General features: G+C 40.6%; 2 protein-coding genes across 6 annotated transcripts in view; one reads left to right on the top strand and one right to left on the bottom strand.

Annotated features, from left to right (window-relative positions):
- LOC100706296 (protein EFR3 homolog B) overlaps positions 1 to 17,169 on the top strand; it is a 30,744-nt gene extending 13,575 nt beyond the window's left edge. For 3 of the 5 annotated variants that reach the window (XM_005454718.4, XM_005454719.4, XM_019345812.2), the window contains 20 exons: positions 113 to 263; positions 3,479 to 3,600; positions 3,954 to 4,103; positions 6,675 to 6,809; positions 7,853 to 7,931; positions 8,394 to 8,529; positions 8,618 to 8,779; positions 9,871 to 9,982; positions 10,062 to 10,113; positions 10,453 to 10,625; positions 10,737 to 10,812; positions 11,002 to 11,163; positions 11,472 to 11,603; positions 11,681 to 11,748; positions 11,857 to 11,984; positions 12,613 to 12,704; positions 12,798 to 12,846; positions 13,071 to 13,177; positions 13,302 to 13,351; positions 14,457 to 14,562. In XM_005454718.4, coding sequence (XP_005454775.1) covers positions 113 to 263; positions 3,479 to 3,600; positions 3,954 to 4,103; positions 6,675 to 6,809; positions 7,853 to 7,931; positions 8,394 to 8,529; positions 8,618 to 8,779; positions 9,871 to 9,982; positions 10,062 to 10,113; positions 10,453 to 10,625; positions 10,737 to 10,812; positions 11,002 to 11,163; positions 11,472 to 11,603; positions 11,681 to 11,748; positions 11,857 to 11,984; positions 12,613 to 12,704; positions 12,798 to 12,846; positions 13,071 to 13,177; positions 13,302 to 13,351; positions 14,457 to 14,562 — 2,242 coding nt within the window. Of the gene's footprint in view, positions 1 to 112; positions 264 to 3,478; positions 3,601 to 3,953; positions 4,104 to 6,674; positions 6,810 to 7,852; positions 7,932 to 8,393; positions 8,530 to 8,617; positions 8,780 to 9,870; positions 9,983 to 10,061; positions 10,114 to 10,452; positions 10,626 to 10,736; positions 10,813 to 11,001; positions 11,164 to 11,471; positions 11,604 to 11,680; positions 11,749 to 11,856; positions 11,985 to 12,612; positions 12,705 to 12,797; positions 12,847 to 13,070; positions 13,178 to 13,301; positions 13,352 to 14,456 lie in introns of all 5 variants that reach the window. The other 2 variants (XM_019345810.2, XM_019345809.2) reach the window with 2 other exon arrangements.
- Positions 17,170 to 18,858: 1,689 nt separating this feature from the next.
- Positions 18,859 to 24,207, bottom strand: LOC100706564 (pro-opiomelanocortin). The gene is made up of 3 exons (XM_005454720.4): positions 23,908 to 24,207; positions 20,957 to 21,118; positions 18,859 to 20,010 (listed from the first exon to the last, which is right to left on the bottom strand). The coding sequence occupies exons 2-3, from the start codon at positions 21,074 to 21,076 to the stop codon at positions 19,288 to 19,290; spliced, it is 843 nt and encodes a 280-aa protein (XP_005454777.1). The 5' UTR covers positions 21,077 to 21,118; positions 23,908 to 24,207; the 3' UTR covers positions 18,859 to 19,287.
- Between the last annotated feature and the right edge of the window lie 2,488 nt (positions 24,208 to 26,695).

Genomic DNA, 26,695 nt, shown 5'->3' with positions numbered 1-26,695 from the left:
GTCTCCAGAGTTTGTCTGGGAAAGCTTATCTTATTTTGATTTCTTGCAGGCACAGACTACATTTATCTGCAGGGTTAATGGTGACTCTCTTTTCTTTCTTTTGCCATTTCAGGTATGTGTGCATAGCCATGGAAGCCCTGGACCAGCTGCTGATGGCATGTCACTGCCAAAGCATCAACCTGTTTGTGGAGAGCTTTCTGAAGATGGTGCGCAAGCTTCTGGAGTCAGACAAACCCAGCCTGCAGATCCTAGGAACCAACTCAGTGAGTTTCCAGGATTTTACTATTGCATTATATCAGTTTGATGACTCCCATTGTTTATAATGAACCACCCAAAACAAACAAACAAACAAACAAACAATCAAAAAAAGAAGACTGGTAGCTGCATTTCTCTGTCAATTTTGCTTTGTGGAAAAATAGGTTTGCATACTTGTCTTATATCTACAACAGAATTAAGTGCCTGTAGTATAAACTAGTAAAAGGGGTGCAGTTTTGCTGGATGTTAGTCCTTGCATTCAGAACATACTGTTTGATTTTAAAACAGAGACACTTCTTTAGTTGATTTACAATTTAATAATCAAGAAAACTTGCCTAGCTATAATGTGTTCTATTTTTTCAGACACAAGTGGGCTGTTTGAGTGATATAAATTTAGAGAAATGCTCTCACACCCAAGCTGTTGGCTGTTAATGTGTCTTAGTTTCTAAGCTTTCCTGCTGCAGCAAATACTGCCCATTTGAGTGGATTTAGAGGTATTATCTGAAATTGACAGGGTGCATTTACTTTCCTGATGCGATGGTAAAAAGCGAAAGATGTTAACCTTGAGAGAATACTGTGTTGAGAAAGATCAGAGCTCAGCGACGGAGTGGTAGGCAGAGAGAAGTGATGAGTATCTTCTGATGTGGGAAGCATCTATCAGCACTGTCTGCTGGGTCAGGAGAGGACACGTAAAGGAAATCAGATTAGCTTTAGACTATACGGCCACTGCTCTGCAGTCATCTGTGCAGGCTGATGAGACATGCTAGCTTCTTGCTGTCATTCTGTCTTGCACACACTTATAAACACAAAACACAAATACAAAGCCTGATGCATTCAGCAAGTAGACATATATATACACAAAATAAAATTATATAATGTTTGTGTGTGTGTGTCTGTGTGTATGTAGAGCACATGCCTATGGGACAAAATCAGGCCCTTCTTAAAATTTAATCTGGCTGCCAGGTTGTAGCTGTGACCTGCATAGCCCTGTGCACACGACAAACTAAACAGACCTCCTCTGCACCCGCAAGTTAAACAGCTGCATATGGTAGAATGTAATAAAATGGAAAATTGAATCTAAAGACAGTTTCAAGTGAGGCCAGAGACTGAGTAGCTTACCTCTTTACTGAGTTTTAGAAGGCCCGTGTATTAATTTACCGTGAGACAATTTCTGTTTCCAAATAATATAATTTCCAATGTCATTTTGATGTTTGAATTCACACACCAGCAAATACATGAAGACACAGAACAGAGGCTTCAAAAAGTAACTGAACTGAAAAGTGCTTTGAAACTCCTCCATGATATGTTTTGAGTACAATCTCAAAGTGATGAGGCTTGAAAGGGAAGTCTAAACTGTATGGTGCAGGTAAACTGTGCAATCAAAGATCTTTTCTTTGTTATTTTAATTAAACTTCCTATCCACCTGTCAAGCTGTGGCGTTCAGGCCTGTGAACTAGGCTAGGTAAGACTCCCTGACATATTAGCAAAAACAAAATTAAAGTTTTATTGCATCAGGATGTATTTTGTTGTATTAAATGTGCTCAATACTACCAATAGGTGTCAAATTCAGGCTTGTGAAACAGGTTGTTGTGAGTTGGCTGTATGGTACCGTTCTTGTAGAGCCATAAAGCTGTGTCCACACTCATCACACAAGGGTTTGTGACTAAAGGCTGGTCAATTGTGGACATTGCTGGTTCTGGTTTCCTAGATAACTGTAATGTATTTACTACCAGGTCGTATGTCACTCATTGGTAGCTGCTTCAGTCACTCCTCTGGGAATAAAAATGTTTATCTCTGTGCCCCCTTCTTTTCTCACACACACACACACACACACACACACACACACACACACACACACACACACACACACACACACACACACACACACACTCTCTCTCTTTGCATCTCCAGAGGTTGTTTTGACTGTAGTTGCTTGAAGTCGCCAAATGCCCTTGACTTTCTGTGACGCCTCCAGTGTGGACATTGCTTCAGATCTTCAGTTGTTCATTTAAGACTATATTCCAGTACATAAATGATGCTATACCTCTGCATGGTATACTAAGCATGAGGGCCCTGAGCATGTAAAGATTCCTGCCCTAGTCTTGTGTGAATCACACAAAAGTGACACCATGTGTACAAACTGTAAACTACATTGAATTGACATAAATTACACAAATATTAAGACCAGCCAAAACCCTGAGCAGCTGCCATACAGCTTCTGACCGTCTTTGTGCGCACAGCGTAGCTCATCAGAAGCAGATCAGAGTCAGAGAGAAGTGAATTAAAAGGAAGATTAAAGAGGTTATTACAACAGGACTCAAACTTGGCCAGATATTGTTGCACTCCGTTTCACTGACTAAAACCTTCACTAAACCTTGCACTCCTGAGAAATCTCTAACACAGCCCTGAGCACCAGACCTATTGATTGTGTCAGCCTGCTTTTATTTCTTTGGAATCTGTGATTGAGATGAGGGAGGTTTTCTCTGTTTTCTATTGCCTCTGGTTTTGGACTCTATGCTGAAATTCTATAACTAACTGAAAGCAATAAGAAGAGTTTCAGCATAGTTGATACATTAATACCTGGAAGCTGCCCGGCATTACTGCCAGTAACACTGGGCAGCTTCCAGGAATCAACTGTGGCAGTAAATTGCTGCAGCAGCTGAGCGGCTTCACAGGAACTGTTATCGGCTCGCTTCATTTAATTTGCTCAAGGATACTTCATTAAATTTCAAAAACCACTCCATGCACTCATTCTCTACACAGGAAATGATTCAGCAAGGACGTCATTAGATGCTAATTTTCTTTGTGAGCGCTACACTTCTGTGTTACTTTGCATGGCATAATTATGATTTTCTGTATTGACTTTTTATGGTGTAATTCTTGATTCACATAGTATCATGATCTGGCTTGATTCTAAAGAAATTCACTTCATAATCTATTAATTGGAGAGTCGTGTGAAGCTAAATGTCAGCCTGTTTACTTGGTGACATTTTCTTGCCCAGTGGGAAAGCCTCCCTCTGCCCTGTGTTTTTCACTTTTAATCCTGTGTTAAGAGAGCTCTGGTTTGGCTTTAATTTAGCAGATATGCACCACTCAGATTTCAGGTTCTTGGGCTTTTTCAGGAATGGGCGTATTATTGTAAATCTTTTGGGCTGAAGTGTCTCTGTATGCGATTAAAACTGGATGTCTTTTTTTCCCCTGTCTTACCTTCTTCTGTTGTTAGTTTGTAAAATTTGCCAACATAGAAGAAGATACGCCATCGTACCACCGCAGTTATGACTTTTTCGTGTCCCGCTTCAGTGAGATGTGCCATTCAGGCTATGAGGACCCAGACATCCGCACCAAGTACGTAACAGAGACGCTCGACTGCAGTAGAGATGGAGTTGTTAAATAAGTGCTATTCTTAGTCTACATGGGTAGTGTTTATTTTTAGTTTTTATTCCTTTTTTGGACATTTTCTTCTGTACACTTAAAAAAGAAAAAAGAAATCTTAAGTCATTGCTTTCTATTGCTGAAAATAGACTGTGAAATCGTTTGACAAATCAAACATAGCTTTGACATGGAAAAAAAAACAATAAAACAGAGCAATTCAAACACAAAGCTAGGTACAAATATAATTTCCTAAATATGGTTACCTATTTATAGACTGAGTAACCAGTCAGATGATTTCTGTGTGCGTGTGTGATTGTTGCTGTAAGGATCCGCATGGCAGGTATCAAGGGTCTGCAGGGGGTGGTGAGAAAGACAGTCAATGATGAGCTGCAGGCCAATATCTGGGACCCTCAGCACATGGACAAGATTGTCCCCTCTCTGCTTTTCAACCTGCAGAGTGGAGAGCGTACCGAGAGGTGAGTGCAAACAAATGCAAATGCATAAAATGCAAATGTGGATTACATATGCAGCAGAATAGACGTGCTGCATTAGCTTTTCAGTGTAACATATTATATTAAACATTAAACATCTTAAATTTTGCAGCATAACCCTGTGGTATAATAGCTAAAGATGAGGCTTTTCATAGTGCTTAACTGGACATGTGGACTTCAGTGTAAGTGTTTCATGAAAATCATCTGGTCCATACCACTTCTGAAAATTGAATATATGCAACCTCAGATGAACAATAATATATGACATATTACAGTGTGCTATTGTTTATTTAATACAAATTAAGCCAAAATGCAGAAGCATTGTGTGAAAAGCACCCTTATTGCTTTCATAACAGTTAAGAGGGTAAGTAGCAACTAGCTCCTGCTAATAAATTTGATTAATTGCTCATCAGTGAATTTGAGCACCTCTATAAAGGCAGAGGTTTTGGCATTGTGCAGGACTGAAGCGTTTGGCCAAGAGGGGAAATTTTTAGCAGTGATCTTAGATAAGTAATTGCTGCTACCCATCAATAAGGCCATATCCAATCAATTTGAAGTCCATCCTTCCACAGTGAGAAAGATTATTCACAAGTGGAAAACACTGAGGACAGTGGCCAATCGTCCCAGGAGGGGACCTCCCACCAATTTATTCAGCCAAGCTCCGAAAATCTGCAAAAAAACCTAAAGCTTAAATGTTGAAGTTCATGACAGTGCAAGGGTTACCAGGAGAAAGCCTTTTCTGTCTAAGCTGCTCACAAAGGAGCTTAAACACACCATTTAACGTGTGGAGAGAAATTTGTTGAGTTAACAGCAGCTAGTGTTGACCTGCCTGCCTTGGATAACACAATCCAGATACACTGTAGCCAACTGGTGTTGTTTGTCTCACATTAGGCCATATTTGTCCTGGCTGTCTAGCCAGCCATCACCCATGTCATTCATCATCACTGTCATCACCGACAGCTCTGTTTCCCCTTTTGGACATCTGGTAACCCACCCAGAGCACCCAGGAACAAGGAAACCAAGACACGTGGTTCAGATTCCAAAGAGAAAAGAAGTGAATGTGAAAGGAAAAGCATGCACAGAAATATTGCAATGGGTGAAGAATTAGAGCTCACAAACACAGAGGTAGAGGATGCCAGCAGCAGTCTGGAGTGTCTCTCTCTTGGCTGTATTCCACATACTCAAATTCACTTTGACGTCAATGCCGAGATCTGAAAGTTAGGAAAGCAAAGAGGGAGGGCAGCAAAAAGAACATTGGGAGATCTGGTGAAGGATAGATAATGGAAATTAGAGTGATAGAAATGGGAGAGTTATTCAAAGACAGAGACAGACAGATTTAATGCAACAGGGAGTCACATTTCATTCTCAGCTTCTCTCTGCTCTGTGTCTTATCCCCCTGCTGTGCATCCTCATTTCCTCTCACACTGGGTCTAGCTTGTCATTACCCACAGCAATCAGTACAGAGCCTAATTACCTTACAGATGGTGCATTTTCAAATCACGTAAAGATCAGCTTTAGTCAACCTTCTGACAGTTCGGAAAGTTTATTGATGCAGATGACAGAAGCTCTCTGGACTTTGTTTTGTGTTTAAACTTCAAGAACACACGAGGATTGTTTTTAATGTATGTAGTTGCCTAAAAAAAAAGAAGCTTGTTGTTCGTCTGAGGTATTTTTCACATAGACTCACAAACAGCACATCTGAGATCAGGTAGCTATAGCTAAGTTCGCTTTTTCAGATACTGGTGATGCAAATTTGTCCTCACAGCAGATGTTTATTTGAGAGAGATTGTTCAGGATGAAACAACCCTTTTCTGCCACGATGTTTTGCAACCACTGAACAAATAAAGAAAACTTTAAACAGCATGATATTATTATTTTTTTCTGCAGCTGACAGAAAATATCACTGAAAAAACTTGCTGACTTCAGCTCTTGCTAGTTTAGCATGTTTTACTTTATTTAATTTTTTTAAATTTTGGCATATTTTAGTTTTGAATAGAAAACATGGGGTAGGAACTCACATTTGCTCCACAGAAACAGCAGGCAAGATGAAAGAGTTAGGCTTTTAATAAATAATGTCATCATTGGTGGACTACCCGAGGCTAGTCAAGACCAAGATGGAGCTATGGCGGATGTTTTTAACTATGCATGAGAATGAAAAAGGGCTGGACACGAAAGCGAGAGACCACACGATTGACATGAAACGTTTGCGTGTACAAATTTGGACACGGACACGCAGTACGTAAATGCGTAAATGTACAGTAGTTAGCTCTGTTGTCTGATTTTCACTGCAGACAAACTGCAGAGGGTAAAGTCGGCTCAGAAGCACAGCTGCAGTGATTCAGCCGTACAGACTGTGTTTGTGTAAGAAATAGAGCATTTGTTGAAATGTTATTACATTAAGTTAATTTCAGTGCCTTGCCTGTTCTCTGTTCTCGCTCTCTCTGTCTGCACCCTCCCAATTTGCCTTCCCCTGCCTCCCTCTGCTCGTCTCCTCCCTGCTTTTTTCCCCCCTCTCCTCTCCTTTTCTGCTTCCTCACCCTCATCGCTCCCTGCCAGCCGCTCTCCCTCTCCGCTGCAGGCATCAGAGAAGGAGAAGGAAAGCCCGGTGGAGCTGACGGAGCGCTGCTTCAGGGAGCTGCTTGGACGAGCCGCCTATGGCAACATCAAGAATGCCGTCACGCCCGTGCTGATGTGAGACAACCAAACAGTCGTATTCATAAGAAATAGCATCTGTTTGTGACGTGTTCTTGCATGCGGTTCTTTTTTTTTGTTTTTTGTTTTAACATAGTGAGTAAACCTGAAGAGAATGCTGCATGTCAGGGTTCTGTTGGCGCATCTTTATCTTTACACTAATGGGCATGTGGGGCTGCGACAAGGTCAATGCAAGGTTATGGAGTTGTTCTTGACTCGATGTGACTGCATGATTTGCAGATGGGACATTTAAATTCTATATAACTGCATTTATTTTTGCAAGACGTGATCTTATTTAAGTTTTTCTTTTTTGTTCTACCAGTACATTTCTGATTTTTTTTTTTTTTTGTATTTGAATTTATCCATCTTGGTTGTTCCGCCTGAAATTAAGTATTTTATCTGTCTTAGCCATTTCCTGTCCCCACATGTGCCCGTGTGCGGGGCTGTGCAGGGGTGTTTTAGAAGTTGTGGCTGACTTTTTAGTTGGCAGGTACATAAGTTAATAGATTGGATATAACTCGCCAGTATGAATATTTCAGGCCCTTGCAAATAGAGGTAAATGTTGACTACATTATGGGTTTTAAAAATGCCCAGTTTTAGGTACTTCGTAGTGCCTCAATGCCTTTTTCTTCATTTCTGTTCCCATGTCCTACACACATTTTCCTTGCAGAGTTATATTTTACATTTATATTGTTAAGCAAATCCGTTTTGAGTTATCTGTCAGTTTTAGTCTCAGCAGTTGTGTGCTCAGCTTAATTGCACATTTTCCACGTTCTATCAATGTCAGATTGAGAGAATGTTTTTAAGTATTTAATTACTTATTGTAAAGTGAACCGTATGTCATAGTAAGTATTTATCTGTGCACTATTTACTCCTTTTTTCAGTTTTACATTCATTCTTAAATGTGGCAAAACCAGACATGATGTATGCTGTCTGGACTAAATGCGGTCTTTATGCCTTACTGCTCTCCATCATCCCTACTGCTGTGTTATTACATCCTGTGTATCCAACCTGTTTCTCTTCCTCTGTTCATAACCCCACAGGCACTTAGATAACCACTCTCTATGGGAGGGAAAGACCTTTGCAGTGCGCTGCTTCAAGATCATAATGTACTCCATTCAGGTGAGTGATATAGTGCCATGAGATCCTTCACAGCCTTACCCTCGCCTCTTTTCTCTGTCTCACACTTTGCTGACTTCATTACTAGGTTGAAATGGAATCTGGAAACATTTTGTATGAATTTTTCACCACCATGTTTTTTATCTTTGCAAGTGGTTATTGCACATTTTAGTGGTGCAAAGAAGAAATGTGCTTCAATATTCATGAAGTTCTCACTGATTTCAATTTGGGCTTCAGCCTGTTTGCTCACAGCTGTGGTTCATTTTGGGCCTGAATGAAAAATGCAAATGCAGTAAAGCACTTTATCACCAACATCCAGTTTTTAGTTTGCCATTTAATTAAGCGTATTACTTCAATATAACAGTTTTCTGTCACTTTTTCTCTCACCCTTTTTTCTTTTTTGTTTTTTTCTTGTTTTCAAGACAGGTCAGTAATTTCCTCTGTTCTTTGTTTTTTTTCTTTCAGTCCCAGCACTCGCACTTGGTAATCCAGCAACTTCTCGGTCACCTGGATGCGAACAGCAAGAATTCGGCCACGGTGCGAGCTGGGATAGTGGAAGTCTTGCTGGAAGCAGCTGCCATTGCAGCCAGTGGTTCTGTAGGTAAGTTGCAATCCTCCAAGGTCATGTCAAGTCATAAACACATAGAGATGTGAATGGTTTTTTTTAACTATAAACTGTGTGTTTGCAGGTCCCACAGTACTAGAGGTGTTCAACACCCTGCTGCGGCAACTTCGTCTGAGTGTAGACTATGAGCTAACCGGCTCATATGACGGCAGCACCAACATCGGCACTAAGATCATCAAAGCTCACGAGGAGAGGCAGCTGCAGGAGGCTGTAATCAGGACCATTGGTGAGTCTTGAGTGCTTTGTATTTGTTAGTGAGGGAGTGTTTAGTAGATGTATGTGCAGTAGTAATTGTTATTACTAGGTATGTGTGTGACTATGTGTGTGGATTGCTGCAGATGCTATTTGGCAACAGAATATTAGTTGGTTATATTATTATTCAACTAGTATGATCCCATGCTCCAGCATGGTTTGGCCTGTTTTTGCTGTTATTAAATGATAGGATGCTTTTATAATGTGTTGTGTGTAGGTGCATTAAAGCAAAAAAACAAAAACAAAAAAATCGCAGCCCATTTTAGCCTGTTGTTGCATGGTTGCCAGGCAACATTATAGCGTTATAATATAGTTTCTGGATATAAACTAGATGTTACTGCTGTAAAATAAAAATATGTAACACTTTTAAAAGTTGTTACAGGAGCAGAAATGCTAAGAACAGGTCATTTTAGCCCATTGCTAGGTGGTTGGTTGGTAGGTAGAAAATATCTGGTATACATAAGAACCTGCTGACATTAGCAAACAATCAGGATCAAAATACTTCAATAATCCCTAAGAAAAGTATGTATAGATATCCACATGATTGAAAAGAAAGCTATTAAAACAGACGAACACTCTGAGTACAAAGTAAAGGACAAAGAAATAATTAAGAAAAAAATTAAAGTGAAGAGAAAGAGCAGGAGCAGGAGCAACTGAAACAGGCTGCATGCTGGTTGATGCATGCTCACTGAGTTTCAAATAATCTGATATTGTGTGTATGGATTGTTCTGGTTGGCTACACATTTCAGTGACATTTAGAGTGCTTCTTGATTATTGGAGAAAGTGACTAACAGTTTCAAATGGTGCTTAAATTACCTAGGTAATATTTGTATAGGCAGTGTTTAATGTCGCCTATTTAATTAAACTCACTTTGAACTCTTCTGAGTGTTTTCCTATATCCAGGCTACTCCACTAGTCTTGTTCTTTTTCTCCTGTTTAAACAAATAGTAAATGAGTCCCTTGGAGGATTCCTAATTACTAATATAGATTTTCTTTCTTTTCTTTTTTCTTTTGTTGGACATCTTATTTCATTTGGTACAAACTGTCTGGTTCTGTCCCTTTCAGGTTCATTTGCCAACACTCTACCAACTTACCAGAGATCAGAGGTCATGCTCTTCATTATGGGAAAGATCCCTGTTCCTGGAATTCACCTTACTTTGCCCTCCTCGGACTCTGGGTAAGTTGACTCAAACAGTATTTCCCTGTATGTTGGTAAACTTAAGGGCACAGTCTTTATTTGCTGTTTGTAATTCCAGGCCTGAGGGTACCAGGATGATTCAGGTTATGTTACTCAAGTCCTTGGTCCAGGTAAGTTATCATTTCTCAATGATTTAATGTTTAAGAAACTTGTGGATCTTCATGAAATTATGAAGACTAACACGAAATGCGTATTGCTATCAATTTAAAAACTGCATGATTGTGAAATCAGTGGCCTTGTTAGGCTTTATGGGCAAGTTTTTGATCTTTGCTAATGAAAGTCTCAGAAGTGTCACTCAAACTAAGATAGTTTGTCACACTGTCACAGCATAAGAGTCTCTCAAGTTATTGCTAACTTGTGAAATTATAACCACACTGCAGTCACCTTGATGTTCCAGTGCATGTTCAGTTTTGTAAACTATGTGTGGGATTTGATCATCCACCTCGTAGGTAACAGCAGGTTTCCAGACTACCAACATGCTGACAGCGCTGCCCAGCTCTTTCTTGGAGCCCCTGCTGTCCTTCTCTCTAACCGAGGATCCAGAGGTCCGTCTCTTGGTGCTCCAAATCCTCCTCAGTCTCATTGACAGGCATGACAACAGGCCCAAGTTTGCCAATATGAGGTGTGTGATTGGGTATGCAGGAAGATTGAAGGGCTGAAGTGTTTTTGTACTTCCCTTATAAACCCGTACTTCAGTTACAGTTTGTGTGTCTTTGGTCTTCTTTCTGTGTAGCAGCATCTCGGACATCTCTGTGCTGAAGCTCAAAGTTGACAAGTGCTCCAGGCAGGACAATTTATTCATGAAGAAGGTAATTTTTTAAATTTATTTAGTTGACAACCTGTTCCGCCTGCTGAACAACATCCCTGTGAATTATGTAAATTCACATAAACATTAAATATTTATTTTAAAATAATTTTGACAATAAATGTTTACACGTACAATGTATCTGCACTAGACATTTCGAGTTCCATTTACCCTGCACTTCATCCATTCACAGCATGGCCAGCAGCTATATCGCCACATATACCTGGGCTGCAAGGAGGAGAGCAGTGGCCGGGAGCACTACGAGGCCCTCTTTGCCCTGTTAGGTCTTCTCAGTGTAGAGCTGGCCAATGAAGAGGTGGTGGTGGACTTGATTCGCCTCGCACTTGCCTTGCAGGTATAAATGTAGAGTTTTAAGTAGCCTGTTTATTCCCTGAGCTGCATTTATCTAATATGTTTGTACTGCAAGATGAAAAATATCCTGATAGCAGCTTTCAATCCACTTTATAAGAAAGCTTCAGTTTCACATGTATCATTTCACAAATGACACTGACCATCAGCTGTAACACTTGGGACAGTGTCATAGCTGATGGTTTAAAATCAAAAACAAATAAAACGACCAAACATTACAAGATGAGAACAAATCCCTCCATCCTTCTGAGGCAGGGTGTTTCACAGTGCGGTGTCTCTTTGTTTCCTGTCCAGGATCTGGCTCTGTCCACTGACGAGGCTCTGCCTGTTTATAACCGCTGTGCTGTTCATGCCCTTGTCGCCGCCTACCTCAACCTCATTTGCCAGCTCACCACCGTCCCAGCCTTCTGCCAGCACATTCACGAGGTGTGTGTCTGAGCCTCTTTGTGTGTCTGTGTTTTAATGCTGTTTGTTTATGCCCTGACTTTTTCTCTGCCTTTTAGGTAATTGAGGTGAGACAGAAAGAAAGTCCTTACCTTTTGCCCGAGGCCGTCTTTGTTGACAGTCCAAAGTATGTACCAGCTGAGTACTGCAACCCACAAGTGTTTAATTTGATATTCAGATACACAGTAATAATTTAAAATTCCTGCTATTGAATGCAGTTTGTTTTTATTCCTAGGCTGCATTCTTCACTGGACAAAGTAGAAGGAAGTGTTTTGTTCCTCCAGTCAAAGATCACAGAGAGCCTTGGAGGAAGTGGTTATAATACAGAGAGACTAGCCACACCTTATGTCCCTCAGTATACTGGTAAGGAGTCTAAAACTAGTCGTTTGGATACAAGAGTCTTAATTTCTCTGTTTTTGTGTTTATGTTTCCTCTGTTTTTTCATGTCACTGTGCCAGCAGCAGCTGAGATTATGAACATTTTGTTTTCTGGTTGATGATGAATTATCTTTCCATTTGTGCATCCCTTCTATTCTTGAGGAAATTGCTTTAAAATTTGGTTGTCCAAGTTATCCGCTTGGACTTGAAGATAGACCCAATACATTCTGGTGGTCCCTGAGGATCACTGTGACCTCACAAAAAGAGGTTTTTAGCCATAACTCATGAATTCATACAACGATTATTAGAAACATTCACAAAGATGTCTTGTAGGAAAAGTGATGAAGTCATGACATTTTTTATTCTAAAGGTCAGCCTTACTATAATATAATACTCATCTATTATTTAAGAGAAGGGGAGATTGTGACCATATTTCATATTTGGTCAGATGGTCTGAGTTGGTGCCATCAATCCTCGGGACCCACCTTGAAGCTGTATTAACACTGTGCAGAGTATGGACAGCATGACTTGGGCGGTTTGCAGAGGCATATGAACATGAGGTGACAAAAGTTATTGAAAAAACTCTCAATATATTTTCTGCACTCTGCTTCCAGAAGAGGACCGTCTGTCCAAGAGAAAGAGCATCGGCGAGACCATCTCACTTCAGGTGGAGGTTGAGTCCCGAAATAGCCCAGAGAAAGAAGAGGTAAAAGAAAGACTTCACAACCTTCCCATGGTCTAGATCTCAAATGCACCCTGTATAAAGAAGTTTAACATACATTCTTGTTCTGGTCTGCAGAGGACTCCAGCAGAGGAGATCACATTTGAAACCCTGAAAAATGCCATTGGTAAATCCACTCTCTTCATTTGCAAAGCCCTTTTTATTAGTTTACATTGATGGACCTTTAATGGTCTAAACTTGACTTTTTTTTATATGTTGGCGTAATTTACCAAAGCATGACAGCAGGGAAAAAAATACAAACTACCTTTGTATAAAGTATTTGTGAACTTTGCCTTGATGTTTTCACTTTGAGGCACATGCTACATTATATTGCTTTTTGTCTCCCTCTAGTGGACAGTGTGGGTATGGAGGAGCAGGAGAGGGAGCGGAGGAGACAAGTGGTGGAGAAGTTCCAGAAGGCCCCCTTTGAGGAGATAGCTGCCCACTGTGGTGCCAGGGTATAGACCCCTACCCTGTTGAAAAATAAAAAAAACTGCTTTTGTGTGTGTGTTTTTTTGTTGTTGTTGTTTGTTTTAAGAAGGTCTTAAATGTATTGTTTTTGATGTCTTCTGTCCCTTATAGGCCACACAACTGCAGAGCAAACTAAATCAAATCTTTGAGATCACAATCAGGTAAGGGACAGAACTTTGGGATGGGAGTAGTCAATAATAATATGGATGGCAGTAGGGATGGGTACCGGTGTCCGGTTCTGACATAAACGGTAGTAACCAGACCGAAAAGCAGCGCACATTTCGGTGCTTTATTTCGGTGCTTTTTTTTTTCCTGAGCCAATTCTAGCCAATCATTTTACGTTTCCGAGGATAGTAGGCGGGCCCAAGTACGTATGTTCTTTTAGAGCAGAGCTACAGATTAAAAATGCCCAAGGCAAAGCGATCAAAAGTCTGGCTGTACTTAACAGCAAAAGATGCAAACTCAGCAGCCTGCAACAAGTGCTTTAAGCTGATACTGTGATACTGTCAAAGGAGGTAACACCTCAAACCTGATGAAACACCTGGCGACGCAAAGCCGAGAAATGCGTCGTGTTTGATAGCTTGCTGCGAGACCTCACACCGTGCACATCTACTGCGGGTGTGGTGCCTGTTATCGTTAGCAACATCCCCCCAAAACCTGAAGAGTAGAGTCCTGGCCCCTAGCCCTGCCAGTGTAGCAGAAATGATGACGGATGATGGTGGCAGCAGCAGCCGTTCTCCTCTGCGTGAGTAGCTTCATGTTGTTCATGTGTAATTAACGTTGAGTACGCTAACCACGTTATTACATTAATGCATGTAAGGGTGAACTAGCAAACACCGTGGTAATTACATGCGGCTGTCTTGTTTGATGGCAGATACTCCCTTCACCCTGGCCAAAAAGGCTAAAATGACCAAAGAAAAAGTGGAAAACAGTTACACACGAGAGGTTTTTGGACAAAGTTTGTGTTTTTTCCATTGTTTAACCACTGCTTCCAGCCAAGAGTGAGACCATATATGCCCTATAGCTGCAGAAAAGGCTAACATTGTTATCTTGTTACAAAAAAAACAGCTGAACATGAGAGGTTTTTGGACCAATTTTGTGTTCTCCATTCTTTAAGCACCGGCACCGTTTCATAAGTACCGGTTTGGCACCGGTAAAACCTAAACGATACCCATCCCTAGATGGCAGTCATTCTGACTAACAGGATAATACCTGCATTTTTATTTTTTGGAACTAACCGCTTTGTTTTCTTCCTCTTTCTGTCAGACCCCCTCCCAGCCCATCTGGAACCATTTCATCAGGTTACGGCCAAAGCCAGAGTCGATCTGTACCCATTTACGAGATGAAGTTTCCTGACCTATGTGTTTACTAAACCACAAAGTCTTCAGCAACGTAAGCGTACAGTAAAGCCTTCAAGGACAGAGAAAAGATTTGAAAGGGCAACCGATCCTCACTGTAAAATCGTCTTGACCGTGGAATCAAACGGCCACAGTGCACGTGGGACAAACTCAGCTGCAACTAAAGAACACCTCTTAGCTGTCTGAGATTTTCTTTTAGCCTTTGATTGCAACAAAAACAAGCTAGTGTCTGAATTGAGCAGTAAAACAAATGTATTTCACTCACTTCAATGCATCAGTCACTCATCCCTAGAGACTGGTTAGGGACCCCTGGCAGCCGCCGGCCTATCGGGATTGATATGTAATCCCCGATCGGGTGGCGAGTGGTTCCTATAAATTGATGGCACTTGCCTGGTGAAATTGGTTACAGAGAGAGTTCACCTTCAAATAAAAGTTGTGCCTAAGCGCTGAAGCCACCATTTCTCAAAAGATGCAGCTTTTAATTTGAAGCAACTGCCACCAACTACTTGCTGGCAGTTTGCTGGCATATTCATTTCTCCCTAGCGGCTGGTGGTTGTCAGGTGGTCTCCAACCAGTCTCTAGGCCCATGTGACTGGGAACTGGGATGTCTATAGAAACTCCACTGGTTGGATTTTCAAATTAGAAATTGCCAAGAACTGTGAGGGGAAAACTTGACCGACTGGATGTTATTTATTGTCTTGAGAATGAGTTGAGTGTCGCATGCCTGCGACTGAAAACTAGCACTATAATTCTTGTGCATTTTTTTTAACTTGTTTGTCCCTTCCAGAGTGCCATACTACCTTTGATCACAAAATTAGATTGCTAGACTGCTTATTAATATTATTATTATTATTTTTTTTTTCAATTGTTTTGATGACCACAAAGAGTGTATGTGGAAACTGAAGCATTTTAATTTACTTGATTGTATTTGTGTGTATGTCTGATTGTTGTATAGACATAAAGGTAATTATCCTATTCTCCCATGCCACCTAGCTGCTGAGCACCCATCTTTTAGGCTTTATTGTAGCTTGGTTTTGCCTTCTTAGTGTTAGCCAGAAGTGCTTTTTTTTCTCTTTCTGTTTCTTTTACCTAATTATTAATCTAATTAGTTAAAACACATTACACCAGTCATGACCACACTAAAGGATTTACAGCAATGTTTACCAGATCAAATGCTAAAAAAACCTTTTATTTTTCTCCCCTTTCCATATAAATGTGTACATACAGAGGAATATATAAATCTTTAAGCTGACGTACAGCATAAGGATGTTAATGTGCGTGTGTATATATAATGTATATTCTGATTTTAGACTGACTCTGCACTGGTTGTGTTCATAGATAAAAGAGAAATCCACTTAGTATTCAGATACACAATGTTAACCAGTAACCAGCAGCACATGAAATCCAAACATCTGAGCAGCCCACAGGAGAAATTTGCATCATTTCAAGGCCAGTATGTCACAGCGACTAATAAAGGGTTACCGAGGCAATGCTGGAAAAAAATAATTTTCAGCTTTACTCACACAGGTTTCATTACCATCACCCTGACCTGCATTGTTACCATTGACATTCTCAGTCCTGCTGGAATGAGTTTGCACTATGATTTTCTACTATACCGCAGCTTTTTCAGCTGCATGTCTCAGCAAGATTCAAAAACATCTAAAAGCCCAGTGTGTGCACAAACACACACACACACACACACGGGTATAACAACAAGTATGATGGCAATAATTTGGCACGAGTCTGGCTAACACGGTCCAACTGTAGGTAGCAGATCATGTTTGTGCGTTTTTAAATTGTGCCTGCTGTTGTTGTGGTGCTGTGATGGTTCAGTTTTGTGGCATTTTTAAGAGACCGCCCCTCACTCTCTCTCCCTCTGTGCTGCTTCTGTGAGCGAACCACACCCGTTCCAGCCATTTTGCAGCCATCTTGTTCAGGGTAGAAGAGAGTGTCTGGTTCATCCCTGTCATGAGCATTTCGACTGGCTCTGTTTTTGTTTTTTGTTTTTTTTAAAAAAATGTCATGTCCTGTGTATATCCGTGTCAGCACATGCCAGTGTATGTGATCGTCTGTTCACGTTTACCCCTTTTTGATCAGTGCGTGAGTGAGCGTATTTATGTGTCTGTGCTAACGCTCGTACAGGTGTGTGCGTGTCTGTGTCATCATTACCGAAGACCAAGCTCTCCAGACGTGGTTTACAGTTCTGTCCAGTGACTCTTTCCACCACGTTAATGCAGAAAAAGCTACTTAAGAGCCGTGTGCAGCTGTCTAAACCTTCCAGTTACACCTTGTAAAATTGTGTTTTCAGCATCTTGAACTTGGCAGTGAAGACCTGTAAATCTATCAGTCCGCGTGTCGTCATTGCATCGCGTAATGTAATATTAACTGACGGTAATCCAAACTTACTTTTTGTCATTACATGTCTGGTTAATAGCTCTGTTTACAATGTAGTGCTGTAGGTCAAATCTATTCATTCTGTGAACTTTGCACTTTAAAAACTGGAATACCTAGTGAGAAAGGCAGCTTTTACATGGAGAAAATGCCTTACGCGTGTCATACCTGACTTTGCATGCTAGTTGATGTTACTGTGTTGTACAATAAATTTATCTCTAACCATGAAAGGCCTGTCCTCGTTTTAATTTACCTGCTAATGGAAACTCTGAGACGAAGAAGGGGATCATCTTTTGGCAAAAATTACGTCGACTCATTAAATCCGGCACCACAGTTCACCGAGGCGCAGTGTTCAAAGTACTGTTTAATTCAATTACCTCCTGTTGAGGTCATCTGAGTAGCACATGAATAGCACATTTTTCCCATAGTGTAGCATTTTCAAGGATCTGAACTCACAAGCTCAAATTCACGTCACAGTATTATGTATTCTGAGCCTGATGTCACCGTCAGCTATGAAATTAAACGGTCTAAGAATTAAGAATTAATTAAGCAGCTGAAGCTCAGAGTAGTGCTGATTTTCTGTGGTTATGCCTCAGGTCCAGTGGGTGGCAGTCTCAGTCTGGCTGTATTTTCATTAAACTTGCACATTCATTCATAAGTCCCTAGAGAGTGAATTGTAATAACTCGTTAAGTAATAATGAGACTTGCGAGTCTTGGATCAGGTTTGTGATTTGTGTTTATGTAGCATGCATGGTTCAGTTTCTCAAGATTTGGATTAAGACTGATCATAGATTAGGATGTATAGAAGTGAACATCTGACTTTTTTCCCCTCTTAGTCTTGGATTAGGTTTAAGATGCTGCTAAACATCCGCATGTCAAAACGGGTATGTTGGCATTTATCTCAAACTACCACTTCAAGCTTGGCTTTGGACTCTTTAAGTCCTAAAAAACATAAGAAATTATTTATCTCATTCTATTATAATGGGTTAATGCAGATGGTATGAAGGATTTCATGCATCCATACTGGTGACAGTGGAGGTGAATCAGTCTGGTAGAGAAGGTGCTCCACCGCTGTCCAGTAGAAGATGCTCAGATCATTACCACCGAAGGATACTCCACCATACCCACAAGTTTAAAAGAAACTCAAACTCACCTTGTTGTTAAAAACTTTTAAATCCTGTTTCTTGTATGTTGTCAGTCTTAATATTCAGAATTTTGTCCATTCTGCTTCCCCTAAATCCTCAGATTTGTCTAAAGACACAGTACTGGGTAAAAGTATTCAGTCACCCCTCGTGTCTTCATAGTTTATTTTATTTTATTTTTTTTTAAGTGACCTTGAGCAACAGTTCTCTAGGCTTTCTGAAGATCTTATTTATTTATTTATTATTTTTTTTCTTGTTAAATTGGGTTCCAGTTAGTTCAGTGTATTAAAAATGCCCAGTAACACAGTTTGACAGACATAAAATAGTATTTTCGGACCAACAAGGTGAAGAGCTATTAGCTAAAAACTTGGCTTATCTCGGCATGATGTGCAGTGTGTCCTTAAAAAATTTTGAGGAAACTGGAAAACATCTGGAAAACATCTGATTCAAAGTGGTTACATTTTTCACCGTGATGAATGATCCCAAATACAATGCCAATACAGTAAAACCCAAAATAAAACACCACCAGTGATTGATTGGACTTTTGCAGAGTACGGCACTGAGGATGAAGCTGATTGGCTAATCACGCTTTTGCTAATACCATCACCTTGTTATGCTGATAGCACCTTTTAACATTAGCTGTTGTACAAAGGCCCTTCCGGTGTTTCTGATTTACAAATTTTCACACCATCGGTGGAGCGGTGCTATCAGGACCAGCTTGGGGCCAAATTCTCACAACTTGTCAGCTCTCATCAAGGGTTTGCTTAATAAATGACCTTAGGCAGAAAAATTCCATTTATTGTTTGCCACAAACAGGATCTTTAATATTATTTTTATTTACATAAAGACATGACTTTTTAAAAACTGTCTCAATAATTTATTTCCTTACAGCCACCTTTCACCCCGCTGTGACAGTCACTGTTCAGCTCGATTCTTCATAACGTTAAGATGAGTACGCTCTCAGAAAGCTTTGGATTTGAGGCCAAGAAGTTGAAGGCAGTCAGTGGGTGCGTCAGTGTTTTTATTCAGCACAACACTGCCTAGCTTAGGTTTTAATGAGAGAAACTTTGGCCCGTGAAAGACATTCAACAACATGCTAAAAGATAGCAACGAGTTTGTGTAATTTAAAATTAAGACATGTGGTTACTAACATGCAATGGCTATTTGACTCTCTGAGCTATCCGCCCCCCCTGCTGAATCTTCCATTCATCCCATTATTCTCTTCACATCTTTGACTAAAATGTTCCTGAAGAACTTGGCCAGCTGCCCCTGAGGTTTCTCCTCCCACGGCTTCATAAAGCCGCCGTTACGTTTGGATGCAGGTGGGCTGCCCCATCTGAAGTGACTCATCTTATAGGTCCTATCTTTCCTCTCCTGCAAGCTCAAGGGGCTTTGTGATTTGGAGCTGTCCCTGGCCCTCAGCAATCCCTGATTTTCATTACTTCCTCCATCAATGTCCCCCTCCGCTTCATCTTCGCTACTGCTCAGCTGCCTGCGAGCCTGAAAGGGAAAACGGCCCTCAGAGGAGCTCCCTCCTTCCAGAGAAGAGGCAAAGACTTTAACGGGTCGGCGTTTACGGCCTGAGGGCTTCCCCCAGCGGAAGTGCTCCATTGAATAGGAGCGCCTCTCATCGCTGCGGGCTTTCAGCTTTGGCTCTCGCATCTTAAGTCCTGCTGGTTTGCCCCAGCGGAAGTGCTCCATTCTGTAGGAGCGCCGCTCGTCGCTTCGGGCTTTCAGATCTGACTCGGATATTTTGTCATGGGAAGCCAGTGTGGCCAGAATAACTCTGAGTAAGAGATCATCATCATCATAATCATCACCACCACCACCACCATCACCAGCATCAGCATCACTGTTAACCTTCAGGGCCAATGCACTGAGCTCTGGGATTTCAGTCTGGATCACAGACATGCAGAGGTGAACACAGTCCTGTGTGGAAGAAATGGCAAAGATAATGTCATACAGAGCAGGAAGACTTGATGGGTATTTAGTCTGGTCGGATGGATGATTTGGACTATACAACAAAAAAATCTAATGACGTTTTATAACACAATTTGCTTATATGTATCTAGATGTTTCAGATTCACCAATGATTTGAAGAGTGAAGAAGAATAAGCAAAGTGTAGGTGCTCATGATGACTGTATGTTAAAAGGAAATATCCAGATCATAAATCTAACATTACTCACTTTAGCAATTTGGACAACTGCAAAGAGGATTACTTAAAAAAAAAAAAAGAAGCTCCCAGACAGCTGCTGGTTAAGTCATAAGACTTGGCATGATAGGAAAACCCCCCCCAAAACAAACAGCAAACAAACAAACAAAAAAATTCCCTTTACTGCTTACGGGTGTCAAAAATTACAGATGGCTTTTCTAGGTTTTAAATACAGTGTTACGTCCATAAAATTAATGCAGCTTGTTCTGTATTCAAACACACCCACTTTAGGCTACTATCACATGGACAACCCAAGAAACAAGAAATGTCTTACATTTAAGGACTGTGTTGACTAATCTTTTCAGCTTTCACATTAACTTATTTGTCAAAGAATGAAATAGTTCATTATCACCACAGATCTCCTGGCTTTGCCGGGGGAAAAGGAAGTAATGTTATATGCTCTGAGTTTAAATTTCCATTTTCTAAGTACTTCTAAGTACTCATCACCTCGACACTAACAAAAAAAAGATTCGTGGAAACGATAATTTTGATTAAAATGTAAGGTTTACTTACATTTAATTTGACCAGATTCCATTAAATGTAATGGTTTACACTGCACTTATGGATGAGATGAAAATGTGCAACAAAGGGTTCCGTTAAGTTTTCTTGGCCAGTGATGAAGATCTAAAAGAAGAGAAATGAGGCAGGGCTGTTCGACCTACCAGTATCCTCGCCTTGTTGCTCAGGTCCTTGCAGATGGAGTTGTCCCAGCATACTGACTCAAACCCGGGGATGCACACAAATGCCATCACCGCCACCAACAACCAGCACTGGCACACCATCTTCAGCCCGGTGCACAGGACACCAACTCGACTGGGGTGGAGCTGCAGAAGTGAAGCCACAGTAGGGAAAGCTTTGAGTCTCAGCAGACAAAAATATTCATTAGTCATCTTGAAATGTTATTTTGTGAAGAAATACAGTAGGTGTCTCTTAATAATTGCGCTTGCGTAACACTTTCCGCCCGTCCTTATGTAACGTGACATGTTTGAACACTACCTTCGAAATAGCCAGAGAGGCGAGCTTTTGTAGCTGGTGTGTCATGGCTGAATAAGCGTGAACTTAAACACCAGTGGTCTCTATTTGGTCTTTGTTTATCAGGGGCACATGTATTTTATTTTGAAGGTGTCAAACATGTGGCAGTATTTTATTTTTCAAAGGATGAACCTTCAGCACTGAGGACTGTGTGAAAATGATCAGCAGGACTGATGAGGTTCAAAACAGAGGAGGGACAGGGCAGGGTCTTTAGTTCCTTTGATGGGTTCATTTCATGTGAGATTTAGACTGAAAATATATGAAGATAATAGATTTGAAGATTTTTTTTTTTTTTAATGATGATTTAATTTATCTACAGCTAAGGCCCTGTATGAAAAGGTAACTGCCCCCTAATCTTAATTACTGGTGTACCACCCTTGGCACCAAGCGAAGCATAAACTAGCAATGAGCCTTAATGTCGCTGTGGAGGAATTTTGGTCCACTCTTCTTTGCAGAATTGTTTTAAATCAGACACATTAGAGGGTTTGAGCCTAAACAGTCTTTTTAAAGTCATGCCAAAACATCTTCGTCTGATTTAAGTCCAGGCGCCGACTAGGCCACCCCAAAAACCTTCATTTAGGGTTTTTTAAGAGGTGGAGTTGCTGGTGTGTTTAACTCAAGTGTGGTTGGGCTTCAAGACATGAACTGATGGCCTGAGATTCACCTTTAGGATTTTATGTTGGGGAAGCAGAATCCGTGGTTCTATCAATTATACAGATCCTGAAGCAGCAAAAACCATCATGCTACCACCACCATGTTTGTATGTTGTGTTAGTATTACACCGCACATAACGGGACTCCTTATGTGCGAAGTCCCATAAGGAAAAAAAAAAAAAAAAAGTCTTTTCAGTCCACAAAATATTTTCCCAGAATTCTTTGGGATCATCAAGATGTTTTTGGGGAAATGTGAGACGAGCCTTTGTGTTCTTTTTGGTCAGCAGTGGTTTTACTCAGTCTCTTTCTTGATTTTACATCATGTATTCAGGATTCCAACAATGCATTTTTATATTAATGTGGGTTATATTTGTCCAATATTAAAATATATGTGATGTTGTGAAAGTGTGACAAATATGCAAAAACAAAAAACTGAATGAAAAACACAAAATCAGGCAGGGGGGCAAATACTTTTTCACAGCACTGTGCACTGTTCTCTGTGTGCAGAGAGCAACCAGCTGTGATCCTGACGTCACTGTCTACCGCTGCAAGGCTGTGTTATTCTACTGCCAATAAATTTAAGCTTCCTTTTTTGAAAACACGAGGAACTATGAAGCAACTTTTGTCATTCAGCAACAGGAACTGCAATGTTTTTTTCAGTCTTGACTGTGTATTGAAGACAGATGTAGCTACTTTGACATCACCCACTGGGTTGTGAAGTTCTGCTTTGAAGCTTCCAGCTGAGCATTTTTCTGTCATCATCTTAGTTTTGAAATCGGAGGCAATAAATAAAAGTGGATTTGACCAAACTGCATGCTAAGACATTAGGGAGCTGTCTGTCTGTCTGTCTTTCTTTCTTTCTCTCAGCCTGTTGCAGCGTACAGACTATAACTGCTTTGAGAGAATACGGAGAACAGTATTGCTGCTTGTGTTCAGGGACAGCCAAAGGAAATATTAATAATTGTGATAAAGGACTTTCTTTCAGACATAAATTTCTCCCTGTTGCCAGCAGGGATTTCACAATAGACCCTAAAATTCTTTCATTTTCTGAGCTCAGAGTTGTTTTCCTGCCTGGAAACCAAGCAGGAAAAAATGAATCTAATTGTCCCAATAAAACTTAACAAAAATACACAACAATGACAACAATAAGTACTTTTTGAAGTGCGCTACTTTATTGAATATGAACAATTTGGTTATTCAAGTCATGAGGATGAATATCCTCTCATGCTTCTTATTGCTTTTTTTTATAGCTCTTTTTTATACTCTCCCACTTCCAATCAGTCTTGAGGACAGCTTTCTTATTATAAAAAGTTAATATCTATAATATAAAACCGAAGTGCAGTATATAAACCCCATGTTCACTGCTTTTGGTTAAATCCGACACACTGCCGGGCATCTGATGCTTCACAGATGTGGAGAAAAATCCTGTCTCACTTTTAAAACTTTTCCCTGGGCGCTTTAACCGTTTAAAGATGTAAACAATCTCTTTTCTTTTCTTTGCTGGGGTATTGGATTTTTCTCACTTCCTCCTTCATTATTCTAAAGAGTGAGTCCTCGGTGGGCTATTGTCTTTGCGACTCTGGCAGAGACTCGTCTTCCTACTGAATGACTCACAGCTGAGCTGTGCTCTCCACAGACAGACTCCGATAAAAGAGGCATGAGCGCTGCAATCAAAATAAATTCAAAATTGTACGTGTGAAATGATTTCTACTGTTTTGTAACTTAAATCACCTTTTGTTTACATTAAAGGAAAGCTGAATTCATCATAACTGTGTAGCCTTTGCCGCAAGCACATCATATAAAATAGTAGAAATTCCCAAATCCATGAATAAAGGAGTTTAGCAAATAAATGAATTTGAGCTCAGCTCATCCAACAAGTCAACCCAAACAAGCAAGTTTAAAAAAAAATCATATAAATATATTTTTACCTTTTTCAGATGCTTTCTCTCCTCTTGCTTTTGTCACTCCTTTTGTCCACAGATCCTCCAGACTGGCGACTCTAAACTGTGGTCCCTCTCCTCCTCTCCTGCTTTCTCTCTGCTCTTTGAGAAATGATCAGTAGGAGAGGGTCTGCTGTTGCTTCCTTAAGGGAGGAAAGCTCTTTTTATAGACACGTGAAGTAAAGCGTCTCAAGGCCTCGGGGTGTGATTGAGGTAAAGGGTCTCCTGCTCCTTCTCTTGATGGGGAGGAGTCGTGCATTAGTGGAGTTTTGCGTATGGTATGTTTAAAGGCTTCCCACACACTTTTTAATCAATAGCGCGGCTCGCTTCATCAGACGGGTGATGAGGCTGTGGTTAACTGGTTAACTTGCCACCCTCTTCGTAATCCTCCTCTGATTGCGATGCAGTCTTGAAACCCTACAAGTATCCTGGATTTCTTGAAAGCATGTTTACGTTATCGTATACTGATTAAAAAGAAACACAACTGCTGTTCATTAGTGGACCCATGTCCACTCTTTAAATCCCTCAAAGGTCAGCCCTAATCACTGACATCATTACCCTCTGAGCAACAGTGAAGGGTGCCAATCGATTTGACTGATTGGATCGTTTCTCTGTGGTTCTCGTTTTGAAGGTGTGCATGTATCCCTGCGTGGAAACTTCATTATGAGGACCTGACTCACTGTTTGGACGTCACGAGTGGACCTCAAGTGCGGATGATACACACAAACAAAGAAATAAACACACGTGGTGCTTTTAAAACGGAAATATTGTGCAGCTGTAGCTCTCCTTTCATGCAGTTTTAGTTCCAGTGCCAAACACATTCTGCTGCAGGGTTAGGTGCACAAGGACAAGCCACACTGAACAGCACGAGTGGAGAACAAGCGCCTATTGTAAGAGATATTGAACACTTTCCTTTCATAAACCGGCCTATATTTTTTTTTTGTCTGAATAAAAATGATGTCTTTGCAGTGTCCTAGAAAAAAAATCTCCAGCTATTTGTTATCATTTTATCGCTGAAAGGACACAGTGAATAAAAAATGAGAAAGAAGATGCTCATATGATTAACAGAAAAGGTCTGTTATATTGAATTACAGGTGCATGTGGGTCAGGTTGCTGTGCTCAAAGTCAGAGATATGTGCCTGAATTGACCGTATTGAGGATACCTCCTCTGACTGCCATCATACAAAGCAAGAGTAGAAAAAAAAATGCACATATCGTGACCTAATTATGTCTTTGGCTATGCTTAATATAAGCATCCACAATCGCAACTTTCCATCGATAGTAATGTCTGCCCCCCTTCAACTACTCATCAATAAGCAACAGTCTTTTCTGACTACCTGCAAACATGTGAACTATTACTTTATGGTTCAGAAAAATCAGCCCAAATGACCTTAAAATGATACGTTATTGTCTTATGTTGACTACCTAAAGTAAGTTTTGCCACCTTTTCATTGGAGGTTCATCAGATATACCTGTTCACCTTCTCGTTGACACAAATATCTAACGAGTGATGCAGATACATACGTGTTATGCATTCATGTCAGACACCACCAGTCTGAACTGATACCAGGCAGGATGGATCCATGTGTTCATGTTGTTTACACCGATTTGTGACCAAAACTTTCAAATGTTGCAGCAGAAACTGAGACTCGTGACACCAGAAAACAATTTTCCTATTTTCTATTGTTTAGTTTTAGTGAGCGTGTGTGAGTTGTAGCCTTAATTTCCTGCTGCTAGCTAACAGGAGAGGAGAGGTGTGGCCATTCTCCTCTTACCTCTTGCATCATTTTCACCCAAAGAACCACAGCTCGCTGGATATTTTCTCTTTTTTGGCCATTATCTGTAAACCCTAGAGATCAGTGGCCTGCCCAGCACCAAAAACCATGCCAGATTCAAAGTCATTTAAATCGCCTTTTTTGCAGATTCTTAGTTTGCTTAGTTTGAACTTCAGAAGCTCGTCTTGATCATCTCTGCATGCATAAATGCAAAGATTTGCTGCCATGTGATTGGTTAGATATTGACTAGATATATGCATTAATAAACAGCTAATAATGTGGTCGGTGAGCACATATACTATCTAAACCCAAAATTGTGAGACTGTTTGTGAAGATATTTTAGCATCTGTTTTGAATTTAATCTTTTTTTTTTTCACAGAGAATATTTCATTCTCTTCCTGTCCCTCACTTTCTGAAAATCAGCCAAAGAGCTTCGTGTCATGTCAGGAATTCCTGGCTTTCTCTGTTGTTACATGTTAAATAGGGCTGAAGTGACTGTGTAGAAAAGTCATTCAGAGTCAGCGCTTCTTGGTCTGCTTTGTTTTTCTCATATTGCCAGTAAAGCTTTGAAGCTTCTAATGGTGCAGCTGATCCGGTGGAGTTTTCCAACTCTGGAGAAGCAAAACACCCCCAGACATGAATCTTCCCACCTCGGTGCTTCACTGTGGGTTTGATACACTGTGGTGTCATTATTTCTCCTGCTCATCTCCTTTACATACTATTTTCTGATACTCCCACTAATCTCCTAATGGATTGATCAGCAAATACCTAAATTTTCCATCCTTTACTGTGAAATACGAGGGTACACCGACACCAAAGCTGCAGTCTTCTCGTGAAAGGACCTCTGCTGATTGGAGTCTTGCTTTCTTTATTTAGAAAACTTTGTAGCTTCAGTCTCTTGGAGAACAGTGTATTGATCTTCCCTTTGGGTCCTTCTGGACGTGCTTTGACCACAGCTTATCCCGTTTTCACAAAGTGTTTTAGAGAGCCATGCACTGCCA

This window comes from Oreochromis niloticus, linkage group LG15 (assembly GCF_001858045.2).
Source record: "Oreochromis niloticus isolate F11D_XX linkage group LG15, O_niloticus_UMD_NMBU, whole genome shotgun sequence".
NCBI classification, from domain to species: Eukaryota; Metazoa; Chordata; class Actinopteri; order Cichliformes; family Cichlidae; genus Oreochromis; species Oreochromis niloticus.
The sequence above is the reverse complement of the archived record's forward strand: the minus strand, read 5'-3'. Positions and strand labels throughout refer to the sequence as shown.